The 17,795-nt window shown below is 50.2% G+C and overlaps 1 protein-coding gene across 1 annotated transcript; it reads left to right on the plus strand.

Moving 5' to 3' along the window:
* Positions 1–2,672: 2,672 nt before the first annotated feature.
* CYP11A1 (cytochrome P450 family 11 subfamily A member 1) lies at positions 2,673–15,765 on the plus strand. Its single transcript, XM_030875296.2, has 9 exons — positions 2,673–2,941; positions 6,449–6,604; positions 8,280–8,479; positions 9,490–9,693; positions 10,612–10,769; positions 14,030–14,196; positions 14,474–14,552; positions 15,063–15,260; positions 15,634–15,765. Exons 1-9 carry the CDS (start codon positions 2,673–2,675, stop codon positions 15,763–15,765), a joined length of 1,563 nt encoding a protein of 520 aa, XP_030731156.1.
* Positions 15,766–17,795: the final 2,030 nt, after the last annotated feature.

A 17,795-nucleotide genomic window follows, 5' to 3' on the forward strand; every position in this document is an offset into this window, starting at 1 on the left:
CCAGGGATCGAACCCGTGTCCCCTGCGTTGGCAGGTGGATTCTTAATCACTGTGCCACCAGGGAATCTCTCCACTATTTTCAAAATTTGTTTTATTTACCTTATTTTTAAATAACCCTTTAAAAATTTCCACCTTGTTCCCTATGAGGGGAAGCTGGGATACCAAACTCTTTAAGGCTTACCAAACTGTTTTGTTTTGTTTTTTTTTCTCATTAGGGAGTTCTTAAAATTAGTAGTTATAGTTCTTGTAGCCACCCTTTAGTTTATTCTTTTCATAGGTACCAATAAAATAGCTATTTATGATGAGAGCTCTCTAAAATATTTTATTAATTTAGACGTTTTTCCAATTTAAAGGATCCATCGTCTGGCCGTTGCCAAGTAGGGTCCTAATAGTGACTCAAACCAATAAGGTGTAAGAGGCATCCCTACAAGATAGTGTAAAGGATGTAGCCCTCACAAGATCCAGAAAGTTTAGTCTCAAAAATAGTCTAAGAGGGCTTCCCTGGTGGTGCAGTGGTTGAGAGTATGCCTGCTGATGCAGGGAACACGGGTTCGTGCCCCAGTCCCGCAAGATCCCACATGCCGCGGAGCGGCTGGGCCCGTGAGCCATGGCTGCTGAGCCTGCGCGTCCGGAGCCTGTGCTCTGCAACGGGAGAGGCCACAACAGTGAGAGGCCCGCGTACCGCAAAAAAAAAAAAAAAAAAAAAATAGTCTAAGAAATTAAAGACCTTTGTCACATCACTAATAAAGCAATGAGGGTTGAGATGACAAAGGCCCCCATATGGACTGAGACCCTACATGATAAACTCCCCTGAGAGCTGGCATGGCTGGACAAAGAGACTGCTAGGAATCCCAGTCTCTTCAACAGGCTGCCAAATGCACACTGACGTGTGCACCTTCCAGGTGGCAGAGACCAGAGAGACTATTCTCACTGGTTTACAAGCCAAGCTCTCAAGACATAGAACAAGATGAAGGGAAAACCTAATCCTTTGAATGGTTTTCCTCCTTATGAGAAAGGACACCAGAAACAGAGACAAAGGAAAACAGTGACCATTTCTGGGAGCAGAAGAATCAACAAAGCAAGGGTATCCTGCCAAATTTCAAACCAAGAGTTACCCAACCCAAGGAGCTGCCCACAGATATTTTCTCCAGCTAATCTATTTTAGAAAAGAGAAAAACTCACCAGTCTCATTTCCAACAGACCCTGAAGGCAGAGATCCGGGAGACTGACATAGTAAGAATTCTTACATTCTGGGGCCTTTTGTCAGTTATCCCAGGGTCTCTTAACTGTAGCAGCTTTGGAGTGAGTAGTGTCCAGCCAGTAAAGTTGCATTCCACCCTCGTTGCCACCTGTTGGGGAGGAAGACGTTTTCCTCTACCCTTCTAGGTTCTTCTGGCTGGTCTAAGAATGAAATTGACATGAGACTGATGTCTCATCAGAAGAAAATAAAACAAAATTTAGTAACACATCTAGGGACTTCCCTGGTGGTCCAGTGGTTAGGACTTCGCCTTCCAGTGCAGGGGGTGCAGGTTCGATCCCTGGTTGGGGAGCTAAGATCCCACATGCCTCGTGGCCAAAAAATCAAAACATAAAACGGAAGCAATATTGTAACAAATTCAATAAAGACTTTAAAATTGGTCCATATCCGAAATAAATAAATAAATCTTTAAAAAAAGAAAACACACATACATGGGAGAGACTCAGAAAAACTAACTCGCCAAAATAGCTGAAAATGTCACCTAAAGACCATCTTCAGCTGAAGACAAAAGAGGATGCCAGAGGTAGGGGTTTAGGACTTTGAAGGGACGTGGAGATGGGAAAGCAAATGTTTGGTAAATAAATGTTTGCTGGCCATGCAGAGATTATGGGATGCAGAGTGGTCTCTGGTCTCTAAGAATTTCCCTCACCACACTTAGCCCATATTCTTTGCCGATGTCTCTGGTGATTCCTGAAACAGGCCTTCTATCTAACTTCTTCAGGCGGTTAAAGGGAAGGTCAGTCTCTTCCCAAGTCTTTTGGGCCTTGATTGTTCTCATCTTGAAATAATCTGCATCCCAAAGAGACATTGTGAGGTGGCAAGTGTTGCTACCCTACAGGACTATCGCCCAGGAGACAGCCTTTCAGATAGCTCTGAGGGTCTGCTCCAGAAAAGTAAGGGAGAAGCCACGATTTATATGAACTTTTTGCTGGAAAAAAACCATGTAGCCTAACATGAAAAGATTACTGCTAATCACAATCAACAGACATCTCAAGTTAATGCTTTTAGTGCTTTTCTATGTAGGGGAAGGTGCAAGAGTCCAGGGGCATGGAAAGTTTTCCTTAGATATACATCTTAACTCTCTAGGGGCCAGTATAATCCAAATGCTTCCTGTTTTTCTTCATCCTGAAGTCTCCCTCAGGGTGCACGGAGGGGTTCCCCTCAGGTGGGTGACTGCAGTGGCTAATGGCTTGATCTTTGTAGAACTGGAATGGTGGACAACATTCTTTCTTTACAGTTCTCGAGTCTGGGAGGGGCTATGTGGGCTGGAGCCAGCGGGAGGAGGAGGGAGGCTGACCGCTTTGTCAGCTTCTCGCTTAACCTTGAGCTGGTGGTTATAAGCTGGGCCCCAGGGGCCCAGGGCCAGAGTCACCTCGTCAGGCCCTGCTGCAGTAGGAGCAGTTGTAGGGGCAGCATGCTGGCCAGGGGGCTTCCCCTCCACTCAGTCCTGGTCAGAGGCTGCCAGCCCCTCCTGAGCACCCCGCGGGAGGGCCTGGGGCATCCCAGGGTGGGCACTGGAGAGGGAGCCGGCATCTCCACTAAAACCCCTCGCCCCTTCAACGAGATCCCCACCCCTGGTGACAATGGCTGGCTTAACCTATACCGTTTCTGGAGGGAGAAGGGCTCACAGAAAATCCACTATCACCACGTCCAGAACTTCCAGAAGTATGGCCCCATTTACAGGTAAGCCTGGCAGAGGTTGGGGGCTGGTGGGATAGGGCAGCCCTGCTGGGCTCCCCTCTCCTCGCATGGTCTGCCCTCCCCTTCCAGGCTCTTGTTCACCTCTGGCTTTATTTCTTCCTGCCTGGGGGTGGCAGGAGAAGGGATAAGGCTTCCCAGACAGTGGGTTCACTTCCCAGCCCTGAGGCCTCAACAGTCCCCAGGTCCTATACCCTTTGAAACTTTAGGGAGGTGGGAATGCTAAGAGAACAAGCCCTGACAAATGCCTCCCTACATCCATTATCCGCAGCACACCTTGCAAGGTAAGTTTATCATCCCTATTATCAGAAGACAATGAAGTTCAGAGAGGTTAGGATTCTTGCCCTGGTCCCTCAGCTAGAACCCTGTCCTGCTGGGGCTCTGGCCTCGGCCCTTGGCCCTGTGCAGCTCTGGAGCAGCTGATTTTGTCCCTTCTACTAGGCCTGGCTGGAGCCCCTCTTCCCCAAGCATCTGCCTAGCTTCCTGCCAGGAGGAAGGGCCTTCGGTCTTTTGATCACTGTGTACCCCACCTTCTTGCCCTGGGATGGAGGTGGGGTCTGGGGGCTGCCCTTGGTGGGAGGCCTCACTTGTTCTGGTCTAGCAGTTTCTAAGGTGGGTGGGCTTCAAGACACACCTGAGTTCTTTTCTGAGAGCATAGGGGAGGGGGAGGGGAGGGCAGGGAGGGGACACCAGGAGGGACAACACTTTACTTTTACTTTAAGTGAAAGGGTTGAGATGAGGGAAGGGCATGTAGGACATGTTAGCTGGTTGGATAGGTGGGCTGGGGGAGGAGGCTAGTTTATGTAGGGGACCAGCTGCTCCCTAGTCAGGGTCACTTCCTCCCTCTCCCACAATGCCTTTTGAAGTCTTAAGTGACTTTTTTATAGCTGGCTGGAGGCAGGGCGCTGCCTGCCCCCCCACCCCGCCAGACTGAATGTCAGGCTTGGGAGAAGTCTGCTCCTGAGTCTCTCTTCCTTGTCTGTCTGTCTGTCTCTTTCTCTCTTCCAGGCCTCTATCCCCAACCTCACTTCATGGAGCTCTCTCGTTATCCCCTTCTTCCACCCCGCCTCATCCTTCCTGCCCCTAGTCCCCGTAGGAGCTCTTTATTTTATAAAACCCCTTTCTACTTTCTGAGTCACTTTCATCTGAGCCTTGGCACATGTCCTTAAAGTTGGTGCTATTATCCCCACTTTACAGATGGGGAAACTGAGGCCCGGAGAGGAGAAGGGTCTTACCAATGTCACACGGCTCATCAGGGCGAACCCAAGGCTGGAATCTTGATTGTCTAACTTACAGTTCAGTGTGTCACTATTCTAGCTATAGCCTTGAAATAACAAACTTCTAAATGAACGTGAGGAATTTAAAATACAAGTTTTGTGGATTTTTCCTTAATACAAGGCTGTCCCTGTTCTTTATCAAACAATTTAGAAAAATTGAAATCAGATACAATCTCAGTTTTGATAATATTTATATTCCATTCAGAATGTGAATATATTTATACGCTGTTTGGCGTTGTCCTATAGCAATGTATGGAGGACTTTTTTTCTCTTTTCTCTTTTCTCACTTTAAGATAATTTGAAAAGGCAGCATAGTAACCCATAGCATGGATAAGGTATATTTTTTTAGCCAGTTCTTTAAAGTGGACATTTAGTCCACTCTAGGTTTTTTTTTTTTTTTGCTATTACACATCCTTTTCCATTTTTTTGCTATGAACATTCTCATCCATCAGGCATCATTGTCTGATGTCAGATAGCTGCCTTGGGCTAGATTCCCAGAGGTGGAATTGATAATAACAATAGCAGTTCAAGGACTTTGCTTAGCTTTTTTTTTTTAATGGAGTCAGTGGTTTGAGGCTGTGTGGCAGCTGGGAAAACACTGAGAGGATTTTCTAGGAGGCTGTGGATTGACATATGTACACTAATATGTATAAAATAGATAACTAATAAGAACCTGCTGTATAAAAAATAAAATTAAAATTCAAAAAAAAAAAAAAAAAAAGGAGGCCATGGCTCGCCAAGGAGACTTGCGGAAGGTAGGCCCAGGCTCTATGGGTCACTGGTTAAAGCAGTGCTCTTTCCATCTCCCTATCCTTCCCTTCCCCCTTCCCCCTCCCTCTCCTTTCTCCAGGAAGAGGGAGGAAGAGAGGGGAGGGAGGGGGGAGAGAGAGAGAATGAGAATTTGGCTTATACCTGTATGTTCCATGATATTTTACCTTAAAGTGTGTCTTTTTTCTTTTTCTTTAGAAATAAGTATCTTTTATTTTGCTATTTTACTCTAAGAACATAATTTATAAATGTATTTAATTCCTTTTTTTCTTAACATTTTTATTGGAGTATAATTGCTTTACAATGGTGTGTTAGTTTCTGCCTTATAACAAAGTGAATCAGTTATACATATACATATATTCCTATATCTCTTCCTTCTTGCGTCTCCCTCCCTCCCACCCTCCCTATCCCACCCCTCTAGGTGGTCACAAAGCACCGAGCTGATCTCCCTGTGCTATGCGGCTGCTTCCCACTAGCTATCTATTTTACGTTCGGTAGTGTATACATGTCCATATATATACTACCACTCTCTAACTTTGTCCCAGCTTACCCTTCCCCCTCCCCATGTCCTCAAGTGCGGTCTCTAGTAGGTCTGCGTCTTTATTCCCATCTTGCCCCTAGGTTCTTCATGACCTTTTTTTTTTTTTTTTAAAGGGTATCTTGAATTAACTTTCTTATGCAAAAGGCAGATGCAAGTGAGAAGTAGAATTTTCTGTTGTTTCACAATAGCTGTGCTTTAATACTCTCTGCAAAGTGCTCTGAGGTATATTTATACCCTGGGTCTGACGTTTTACTGTAGTTTTATTTTAATAGCGACAAGGTACTTTGTTGGACATCTGATTCCAGGGGGCAGGGCAGCCACTCCCAGAACTTCAATCCTAGAGCCTAGAAGGGGTTGCCTGGCCGGTGCCTGGCTTGCCTGACAAGCTGAATGGAATCACTTCAGTACAGGGTCACCCCAAGCTGCCACGAAGGTGCCATGTTTCTGAGCTCTGCCTGGGTGAGAGGGTGGAGGGTGCTGAGAGTGTGGACACAAAGGAAGAATGAACATGGAGAACTTGATGGTCCATAGAAGGCCCTGGGTAAGTCTTGGGGATGTGCTGAGGTAGGCAGGCGCCACTGTGATGATAAGAGAAGCACAAAGCTGTCACTTATAGAACGTCTCACGGGAATCACACCCCTAGGCTTCATATCATCTTATCCTTCAGCAGCTGTAAGACAGGTACTGCATTTATCTCCACTGAGGAAACTGAGACTCAGAGAGGGTAAGGGACTTAGGTCACACAGCGAGGAGGCTGTGGAACGGAATCCACTCCCAGGCCTGTCTGCTCTGCGCTGTCAGCCACAAGGTGGTTACAGACGAGCCGAGAACTGTGTCCTGATTGCCCAGGGTGTGCGTGGGTCTCCTCAAACCTTACATCACAGCACCCCTTCTCTGCCCCTCCAGAGAGAAGCTCGGCAATTTGGAGTCAGTTTATATCATCGACCCTGAAGATGTGGCCCTTCTCTTTAAGTTCGAGGGACCCAACCCAGAACGATACAACATCCCACCCTGGGTTGCCTATCACCAGTATTACGAGAAACCCATCGGGGTCCTGTTGAAGTGAGTCTTGGGCCATCTCCCAGGGGCTGGAGGGAGATGATGGGCAGCTGTGGCGAGGGCAGAGGCTGGGGGTGAGGGTCTGGGGCCATGCGTGCCCTGCCTTTTCTTTCTAGCTGGGGCCTCTAGACAAATCCCTGTCATCTTCCTGCCTCCATAAAACAGATGATGGGGATGGTGAACTGCCCTGCCAACCCTCCGCGACATGGTCAGGCAGAAGATCTTACTGACTAATTAAAGACCTTGAAAAGTCCTCATTTACTGGTTCATTCATTAAGTCCCATTTTATTGAGTGTCTACTATGTACCAGTCCTTGTGCTGGGTTCTGAGTCACAAGTAGGGCAGGGCCCTGCCACCGTGAGTCCCTTATAGCCTAAAGGAACAGTGAGAAACATGAACAAATCAGTGTATTTAAATGTAATAGGTACCGTTTTCCGCCAAATTGCTCATCAAAAATTTAAAATGTGACCATAGCAAGTGTTGGTGAGGATATAGAGCAACTAGAATGCTCATAGTTTGCTAGTGGGGCTGAAAACTGATGGCATCACTTTGGAAAATGGTTGGACATTACTTCCTGCTGTTGAATGTTCACATGCTTACAATGCAGCCGTTCTGCTCTCAAGCATATACTCCAAAGAATATCCTGCCCCCCCGAGGCGAACACGTACTAGAATGTTTGCAACAGGGTTGTTCATAATAGTGAGAACCTGGAAACCACTTAAATGCCCAACAGGAGCATGAATGAATGACAGTGGCATACCCCAGTCAAAAAGAACAGACTCAGTGACTCACAACAGTACAGATGATACCTAGAAATATGAAATTGAGGGAACAAAGCAAATCACGACAGCTTTTAGAAGAAGTTGAAAACAAGTATACATATTTAAAAAGTATGTTTTAGAAATACATGGCGGTCAGATAAAACTATATACAAAAGCAAACAAGGGATCCAGGTTGATGGTCCCCTTAGCCGGGGAGGCAGGATGTGGGAGGACCAGGTGGGCATCTGTAGGTTATTGTCAAGTTCCTAGTTTTTCTGCTGGGTGGTGAGTTCATAATAACATGCTTGTAAATAAACAAAGCCCCAAAATGACAAAGAGGGCTTTGCATGGATTTATTTTCAAGAATGGGCCATAAGCTGAGAATAAGAATGGGCATTAACCCTATTCTGGGCACCTGAGATTCCCCACCAATGTGATTAATGGGACGTGTTGGGGGTGCAGAGGTTGGTCAATTGTGTCTGTGCAGGGGTCAGAAAAGGTGATGCAGAGGGGCCCTTGAATGGTAGGAGGTGAGATTGGCCAGGAGCAAGGGGAAGTGGTGAGGAGGGCAGGCCTGTAGCAGAGGCAAAGACTAGAGGGTTGGAAAGTTGCTTAAAGGCTCTAAGAATATGATTTCTCTGGCTTGAAGCAGCAGCAGCAGAGAGAGTAGAGCAGGGTTGGGGTTTTGTTCTCCTTCAGCCTCTTTTTTTCTTGTCACACACCTCCCCACTTCTCTCCCCGCTGCCCCGCCCAGGCCAGGCAGAAGCTGGGAGGAGGTGAGGGCAGAGGAGGACGCGGATGGAGTGCTGGACTCTGAGCTGTGGCTCAGCCTCCTGGGAGAGCCAAGTCAGCCCCCTCTGTGTTTGCCAGGCCTGGGGTTTGTGACCGTGAGGGCCCGAGGGCCCATGTTTTCTCAGGAAGGCAGGAGCTTGGAAGAAAGACCGGTTGGTCCTGAACACGGAGGTGATGGCTCCAGAGGCCATAAAGAACTTCATTCCCTTGCTGAACCCAGTGTCTCAGGACTTCGTCGGCGTCCTGCACAGGCGCATCAAGCAGCAGGGCTCTGGAAAGTTCTCAGGGGACATCAGGGAAGACCTGTTTCGCTTCGCCTTTGAGTGTAAGGGGCTTGAACCTACCTGGCCACAGTCTTGGGGGTGGGAGAACCCAGCGTCCCACCTAGAGACCCAACACAGACCCTGAAGAAGTGTCGGGATTGGCTTGAGATGAGCCGCTGAACACATTCTCTGCCATGAGCCACCCAGGGGGAGCTGCACGCTCTCATCTGATTCAAGCTATGGGGGCAAGAGTCTCTAAAATGTAGGTCCCGATTGCCACTTTCCTCCAAAAGCCAGGCTTGGCTTGGTCCTTCATTCCGCAAATCTCCTGGGACAGAGACCTTCCCTTTAGGTCTGGGAGGGAAGGGGAGGGTTGGGTGGTTAATCCGAGCAGGGTATTGGAGGATGTGTAAGAATTATCCAGATGGAATAAGGAGGTTGGACAGCGTAGACAGAGGAAACATGCACATGCAAAGGCCCTGTGGCTTGATGGGGGCTCATGGGGGCTCAAATCTCTTCAGGAGATTTGGAGTACCCAGAGTTTGGCATGAAATCAGCGTTCAGATTGCTGACCCAGGAGGTAGGAAAACCTTGGAGTTGTTGTGTCTTCTTATGTCCAGCCAGAGTGGGCCCTGGATGGCCAATTACCAGGGACTGATGTCCCCCAGGCACCCATCTGACATGTTTCAGGAAGTATTTAGCCACTTTGGTCAATTATAGACGAGAAACCTCTCTTTCCAGGAGGAAAGCCGAGAGGCTGCTGAGGGTGCTGGGGGAAGAGGGGCTGAGCAGTTTCATCCCAGCCTGGGCTGGAGGCTGTGCTTCCCCCTCAAGTGATCCCTTTTTAGGGTCTGCCACATGACCCTCTGAAGGACCTGACTGGCCGCCAGAAAGGCAGTTTTCCTTAGCCCTGCAATTTTAGCCCTTTGGGACTCGGGCCTCAGTTTCTTTACTGAAGGAAGCTGAGGTTGGGTGCAGGGGCTCTTATGTGTTGGGAGGGATGGTTTCCTGGGAGCAGAGGCTCTCAGATGGTCGGGTTGGAAGAGATTCCTCAACCTTGCTTCCCCTGCAGCCATCACCAATGTCATGTTTGGGGAGCGCCTGGGGATGCTGGACGAAGTAGTGGACCCTGAGGCCCAGAAGTTCATCGATGCTGTCTACCAGATGTTCCACACTAGTGTCCCCATGCTCAACCTCCCTCCAGACCTGTTCCGTCTGTTCAGGACCAAGACCTGGAGAGACCATGTAGCCGCATGGGACATAATTTTCAATAAAGGTGAGGGTTGTACCCTGAGCAGCCATATGTGGGGGCCAGGAGAGCCCTGTCTATCTCAGGAGATGGGAAATCCGGGCCTCGGTTGGCAGGGATGAGATTTGGGGGAGTGGGGAGAAAGAGACAGAGGGAGAGAGAAAGTCAGCTGGAAGCTCCAGACCTCAGCCTGCCTCTTTGTCCCAAGTTATGTCAATGAGCACTGGCTTGCCATGTAGAAAACCCACCCTCTGGTGGGCAGGGATGGGCATCAGGAAGGCCCAGGAACCCCTGAATATGGTGGGCTGATTAGATTTTTCTGGAGAAAGAGGATTTAAGAGGTCCATCATATTCTTCCAAGGAGCCCGTGATTCCCAACATGGGTTAAGCACCAGTATTTCAGACACAGCTGTGCTTGGTGACAGAGTAGGACTTTGGTGAGAGAGCTTGGTAAAGGGTGGAGAAGGCTGATTGGGATGTGGTGAAGATGCCAGGCCTGGAGTCAAATCCTGCCCCTGCCCCTGACACCCTTGTGACCTTGGGCAAGTCATTATCTTAGATGGACCTCTGTTTCCTTATCTGTAAAATGGGAATGATAGCACTTACCCCAAAGAGCTATGGTCAATAAATCAAAAAAACAGATATGGAGGATTTAGCAGAGACTGCTGCTCAGAAAGACGGCAGCTTAGAAAGTGCAGGGCTCTAGAATCCCCAAGCCCCTGTACCACCTCCCACCAGAGATCGTGCTCCTTCCCTCCCCTCTTCAGAGAGCCTCACTCCATTTTTTTTTTTTTTTTTTTTGGCCGCATGGTATGGCATGCGGGATCTTAGTTCCCCAACCAGGGATCTAACCTGTGTCCCCTGCAGTGGAGGCACAGATTCTTAACCAATGGACCACCAGGGAAGTCCTGGCCTCACTCTATTTTCTTTCTTCCTGCCCCACAGCTGAAAAATACACCGAGAACTTCTACTGGGACCTGAGACGGAAAAGAGAGTTCACCAATTACCCAGGTATCCTCTACCGGCTCCTGGGAAATGACAAGCTGCTCTCTGAGGACGTCAAGGCCAACATTACAGAGATGCTTGCAGGGGGCGTGGACACGGTGAGGACACAGTGAGGTGGCTGTAGGGGCACATCCTGTCCCTTCCTGTGCCCCTATGCCCCCTCCCACTAGCCTGCCTCATTGTCTGAAACCCTGTCCATGTGGGGTCCATCTCCCTCTCCTGACTCTACTTCCTAGATGCTAATCTCCTAGGAGGGCGGGTCAAGCTGGTCATGCATGGAGCATGCCTTGAGGCTGATCCACCATTTTGTCTTTGCCTCTGAGGAGGGAGTGACTAGGCACAGGTGGGTGACACAGCTTACTCTGAGTCAGGAAGGAAGGCAGGACCTCAGAAAAGCTGTCCCGATGTCTGAAGGCATCATCTGTGGTGTCTCCCAGAGGCCGAACAATACCTCAGAAACTTCTGTTCTTTATTTTTTTTTAAAGGTCCTGGATGGCCAAGTCCTTTTTTAAAAATAAATAATTAATTAATTTGTTTATTTATTTTTGGCTGTGTCAGGTCTTCATTGCTGCGCACAGGCTCTCTCTAGTTGCGGCGAGCGGGGGCTACTCTTTGTTGCAGTGCGTAAGCCTCTCATTGTGGTGGCTTCTCTTGTTGTGGAGCACAGGCTCTGGCGAACACGGGCTCAGTAGTTGTGGCTCACAGGCTCTAGAGCGCCGGCTCAGTAGTTGTGGCTCGTAGGCTTAGTTGCTCCGCTGCATGTGGGATCTTCCCGGACCAGAGCTCGAACCCGTGTCCCCTGCATTGGTAGGCGGATTCTTAACCACTGTGCCACCAGGGAAGCCCCAGAAACTTCTGTTCTTGAAAGTCAAAACTTCTCTGTCTTATGTGCCATCCCTTTTTCCAATACCTTAAACTTTCTCAAGCTAATGTGATGGTGAGGGTTAATTCTTTAGTGTTTCGTGGTTATTAGTTATGATTTGGGCACTGAGACTATAAAGGTGACTATAGTAGACTTCAAATCTCCCAGATGGCTCAGAGAGGAAGAGTATATTAGCTTGCTAGGACTGCCATGACAAAGTACCACAGACTGGGTGGTTTAAACCACAGAAATATATTGTCTCGCAGTTCTGGATCAAGATGTCAGCAGGGTTGTTTTCCTCTGAGGCCCCTCTGCTTGGCTTATTGATGGCCGTCTTCTTCCTACATCTTCACATGGTCTTCCTTCTCTTCTTATACAGACACCAGTCCTATTCAGTTAGGGCCCACCCACATGACCTCATTTTACCTTAATTACCTTTTTTTTTTTTTTTTTTTTTAAAGGCCCTATCTCCAAATACAGTCACATTGTGAGGTGCTGGGGGTTAGGACTTCAACATATGAATTTGGGAGAGACACAATTCAGCCCATGACAAGGAGGTAGCATGGACACAGATGACTACCTCACCGTATTATAGGGCTGGGTGATGAGGCACGTGCCAGGTACTGACAACGCTGAGAAGAAGGGAGAGACTAACATGGCCTTGTAGGACAGGGAGAGTGCTTCACAGAGTAAAATCAATTTGTCTTTCCTCTTATTGCCAGGAGGACAGAGGAGGAATAGCATTTCAGGACTGGGGAGAAGCATGTGTCATGCTTAGGTGAATAACTTGATTTCCTACGTATCATATTTACATTGTACTCTAATGGAGGCCTTTCCGTCCCTCGGCTACAGATGGAGGCTTTGAGCATATTTTTTTTTTTTTGAGCATATTTTAAATACAGTTCATTGTCAGTCATGTAGAAGAGATCTCCGAAAAAAGCTCACCTGCACCAAAGCAGCTATTATTCTTAGGTAACATTTATTAAGCGATTACTATGTGGCAGGCGGGGGTCCTAAGCTTTTCACATGTGTTAACTCATTTAGGATTCACAAACAACCCTTTTTCAGATAAGGAAACTGGGGCACAGAGAGGTTAAGGAACTTTGTCAAGGTCACACAGCTAGTAACTTAGTTGACTACCTTATTAAACAAGTATCTCCTGAGTACCCATTCTGTGTCAAGCCTTGGAAGTACCGAGACAAATACATGCATTTGATCTGAGCCTTGAGGAAGGAGTACACACTTGCTTCCTAGGTTGGGGAAGGGAATTGTAGGAAAAGGGAGCAGCATGAGGAAGATTTCTGGGCTTCAGGAGCTGTGCGTAGCTCAGTGTGGCTAGAGCATGAGGAGCATGTTGGAGAGAGGTGGCGGTGGGCTGGGAGCAACAGGCAAGTGTTGGAGGGGGTCCATGGGTCTGGTCAGAGCCTCTGGACTTGATCTGGGGACTCCAGGGAGCCAGGCAAGGATTTCAAGCCAGGAAGTGACTGGATGACATTTTTTCACAATTGTTTCTGCTGGGAAGAAGAAGGAGCATGTCCAAACCTCTTGGACCAAAATATGGTCCTTGGTAAGATAATATGCCAACAGCTCGTATCCTAGCCCTAGGGCAGAGGGCTGTTCCAGCCCAGGGTCCCCCCACTGAGGAATCTGAACTGTGGGGCTTGACGAGGGTCACTCATACCTTCAGTGAAAGTTAACAGTCACGACCTTGGGCTAACACTGAGATTAATCTCAGTATATACCATGTGCTAATTGCAATACTGATAGAAAACAGGTCTGGTTGTTCTGGTTTCAGCTTTTTTTTTTTTTTTTTTTTTTTTTTTGCGGTAGGCGGACCCCTCACTGTTGTGGCCTCTCCCGTTGAGGAGCACAGGCTCCGGACGCGCAGGCTCAGCGGCCATGGCTCACGGGCCCAGCCGCTCCGCCGCATGTGGGATCTTCCCAGACCGGGGCACGAACCCGCGTCCCCTGCATCGGCAGGCGGACTCTCAGCCACTGCGCCACCAGGGAAGCCCTGGTTTCAGCATTTTTGAGCCTCACTATATGCTGTGCTGCTGTAGGCAGATGTTAAGTTTAGGGGGAAGTTCTACTGGGGAGAGGGCTGGTCATTTAACAGGCATCTCAAGATGAATGGCAATCATTCAGGAGTACAACCGTTACAGAAGTAGGATTTGGCCTCTTAGGGCCTCTGGAGTCCTTTGGAAGAAGGCATTAGCTATGTGGATGACCCTCTACTGGCTGGGGAGATGGGTGGGCTCTGGTGACATGAGGGGGAGGGCAGGGACAAGTGCTGCCCCAAACATTCCTGCCTGGGCCACAAGAAAGGCTTCTTGGACGTTTGCCGTCTGAATTGTTTTGCTTTTTTGTGGATGGTGGTTTCTGGATACTGGGAGAAGGGTGGGGAGAGGTGTTTGGCAACGAAAATTTAGCCTGGGTCTAGGTGCCCCAGGAGTGACCTGTCCTCTTGGTTTTCTGTACCCTCTCACTCCCTGCCAGACATCCATGACATTGCAGTGGCACTTGTATGAGATGGCACGCAGCCTGAATGTGCAGGACATGCTGCGGGAGGAGGTCCTGAATGCCCGGCGCCAGGCCCAGGGAGACATAAGCAAGATGCTGCAATTGGTCCCGCTCCTCAAAGCTAGTATCAAGGAGACACTGAGGCAAGCCCACCCCCACCTATGCCTGTCCCCACCCCCCCCACCCCACAAATCCCTGGGCAGGGGCAGGGTTGTGCCTGCGCACAGGGTTACAAGAACGCGCTGGTGGAGGAGACTGGTAGCAGGAAGTGGGAAGTCTGGGGAAGATAGCTGGGAATAGGGAGAAGGCTCCTGCCTCCAGGTCCTCCAGGGTGCTGCAGCTGGGGCTGAGATGCCACGCCAGGTGCAGGGCTTCGTCCAGGCCTTAGGGCATCAGCTTCTGAACGCTTTTCACTGGCAGACTCCACCCCATCTCCGTGACCCTACAGAGATACCTCGCAAATGACTTGGTTCTTCGAGATTACATGATTCCTGCCAAGGTAGGTGTAGCAGGAGGGCTGCAGGCTCTGTCAGTCAGACAGACAAGGCCAGGGGCAGATTGCAGTTGCGTACAGATGGGGGCGATGGGGGCTCCTGTCCTACCTTTCTTCCTGGAGCTGGCTGGTGGGGTCCTTGGTGGCAGTGGTCCAAGTCCGAATGAAGGGCAGAGGTGGTGGACACAGTGGGTGATGGTCTTTGGAATGTTGCTGGAGTGTAGGGTTAGGAGGGAGATCCCACTGGCTGCCTGGGGCTCTGGGGACCCTCTGGTACTGAGGAAAGGGGCAGGGCAATCCCTTGCGCCGTGCCTGGCCTAGTGTCTTCAGTCACGCCCATTTAATGGGCGAGGCTCAGGGAAGGAGGGGAGGCCTCGTTCAAGGTCACATAGTGGGCAGCGTCCTGTGCTGCACAGCTGGGTAGCCAGGCTAGGGACCGGGAGTGGAGATGCCGGGTAATGCTCCTGGCTGTGAGGAGGTGAGGCCTACTCAGACCTCTGCTCACTGTGTCCCTAGACATTGGTACAAGTGGCCATCTATGCCATGGGCCGAGATCCTGCCTTCTTCTCGAATCCGGACAAGTTTGACCCAACCAGGTGGCTGGGTAAAGACAGGGACCTCATTCACTTCCGGAACCTGGGCTTTGGCTGGGGTGTACGGCAGTGCGTGGGTCGGCGGATTGCTGAGCTCGAGATGACCCTCTTCCTCATCCATGTGAGTCAAGCCTGGGGACATCTGTCTCCCGTTACTTTGTCTCCCCTCCTCCACAATTCCCTGCTGTCTCCTCTCTGGGCAAATCCACTTACTACCCACTGGTGCTCCCTGGTCATATGTTCCCCACAGTGGTGATGGGATGGGGGTGGGGTGGGAAAGGTCTTGTAGAAACCAAAGTGAAAGCCTGAACCAAGGGGACAAAGCACTAGTGGCGTGTTCAGGCTCTGCGCAGGATTCAGTAGGAGCTGGCAGTAGACCCCTTGGAGCCTCTCAGATCACACTCAACAGGCACTGCTCACAGGTCAATAAGCCTGGCCTGGGGGAGACAGACCCTCCCTGCCTCTCTCCTAAGCCCACAACCCCTCTTTCTCAGATTCTGGAGAGCTTCAAGGTTGAATTGCAGCATCTCAGTGATGTGGACACCATATTCAACCTCATCCTGATGCCCGACAAACCCATCTTCCTTGTCTTCCAGCCCTTCAACCAGGACCCACCACAGGCGTGATTGGAGAGGGTGGGCACAGCCTGCCAATCAGGCTAGCAGGGGTGTGGGAGGACGGCCCAAGGGGGTGGGGCCCATGGAAGTGTCCGCATCGCCAGTGCTTGGTCCCCACCCCTGCTCCTTTCTGGCCAGCTCTGACCAGATGGAGTTGGCGCTCAGCTGAGGCACCCCTCTCTCACCCCATCTCTTCCCCCTCTTCTCCCATCCCATGAAGGCAATAAACGGCTGAACTCTGTAAAGTGTTTTCATTTCCATCTGACCCCTAAGGTATCCATCAGTCCTGTAGAGATGCTCCCTGACCCAGATCAGCAAATAGATCTAAGCGTGAATGGGGAACCCAAGGCAGCTGCACTTGACACCGTTTCTGCTGGGACCCACCCACCTACAGCAGCTCAGGAGCCAGCAGGATCAACCTCCCTTGCTGTCCCGGTTGGGTGTGAGGCAGAGTTGGTGGAGGGCTATTGCCACTGCACCAGGAGCTACTGGAGCAGCAGGCAGAGGGACATAGAACTTGGCAGAGTTCTGCTGAGAGTACAGGGCAGCCTGAGAGGTGTGGGCCAATCTTGGCTACCAGGGCAGGCCCACCTATCAGGAGGCTCGTATAGGGCTCTGATTGGCTGAGCCCTGGGTGGGAATTCCCTGCGGCGTCATGAGGACTTCCCCAAGGTCCAGCCAGAGTCTTGGGCATGTCCAGGGATGATGTGGTGAAGAGACTGTGGGTGAGGGGTTGGCGTGAGGTGACCGACCCTGGGGACGAGAGGACAGCATGCTTCCTCTACCCCACCTGACCCTTCTCTGGGCTTCCCCAGGCCTTAACTTCCTGCTCCAGTGGGACATGCCCACTTGTCCAAGCTCTGGGCATTAGGCAGGGAGACTGGGGCAGAGTCTTTGGTACATTATTTGGACTGCCTGACAATGGTCTCAATTTTGGCCACCTTAACCCCCTCTGAGCTTCATGACTCCTGGCTTGACCAGGTACCTGATCCTTCCTGGCCCTTGGCTACCCAACTCTAAGTTCTTCAGGTAGACGGGGGGCTAGTGCCGCTAGGGACAGCAGCCTAGCTGGCTTGGTCTCTTCTCCCGGGATCTGCAGGTTCTGAATCCATTCTTGGAGCCTTTCTGCTTTTCCTCATCACAGTCCTCTTCCTTCTTGTCTTTCTCTCTCCTTCCTGCTTCCTTTCCTTTCTCCAGGCTTGAATCATCTTTGCTTGGAAATGTTAGTGTTGGAAAGGGCCTTACTGTCAAGGATGTTAAGCTCTTTGGGGATAGATGGGGCAACTGAAGCCCAGAGAGCTTGCTTGAGTCACCCAAGGTCACACAGCATGCTGGTAGCTAGAAGCCAGGCTTCCTAACTCTCAGTGGAGGGCTCTTTCTTCTGGCCCTATCTGTTTTTCTGTCCCTGGACACATTTAGACACAATATTGCCAGCTCAGGTAAATGGGGTATTTCATACTAACATGTAACTGATTGCTACAGGCAGGCTTCAAGTCTTTCCCTTCCCAAGAAACAGATAAACCAAACTTGAAAAAAGGGATTTCAGATATGATAGATGTTTGGGTGCAGGTAGGAAGTTCCAGCCTCTCACACCAGCTCGCCTCTGGTGGTCTCAGTTCTTCCAGAGACCTTGACAGGCCTTGTCTCCCTGGATCCTGCTTTGGAAGGCCTCTTCTCCCCCACCCCCACCCGCCCCCTGTCTGGGGTCCACTATGGCCTCTGGCTCTCCAAAGATGGTAGCTCCTGGGACAGGCAGGAGGCTACAGGGCTACAGCAGAGGACCCAGGCCCAGAGTGGGGTCTGGAAGGAGGAAGCTAAGGCACCCCAGGCTGCCCTGCTCAATGAAAGAGGTGCATGTTCACTGACCTCAGCGTTTAATAAAGTCATTTTAGGGAGTGGGGTTGAGAGTCCTCAGTACACAGAGAGGGAGGCCTGCTCCAAGACTGAGGTCTGCCAGGACTCAGTCTGCTGGGATTTAGAGAGATTGTTGAGCTTAGTCTCTGAGCTGGGCATCAAGGGGTCCAGCTTGGAGGGTCGCC

The sequence above is a fragment of the Globicephala melas genome, chromosome 2 (assembly GCF_963455315.2).
Source record: "Globicephala melas chromosome 2, mGloMel1.2, whole genome shotgun sequence".
Taxonomy (NCBI): Eukaryota; Metazoa; Chordata; class Mammalia; order Artiodactyla; family Delphinidae; genus Globicephala; species Globicephala melas.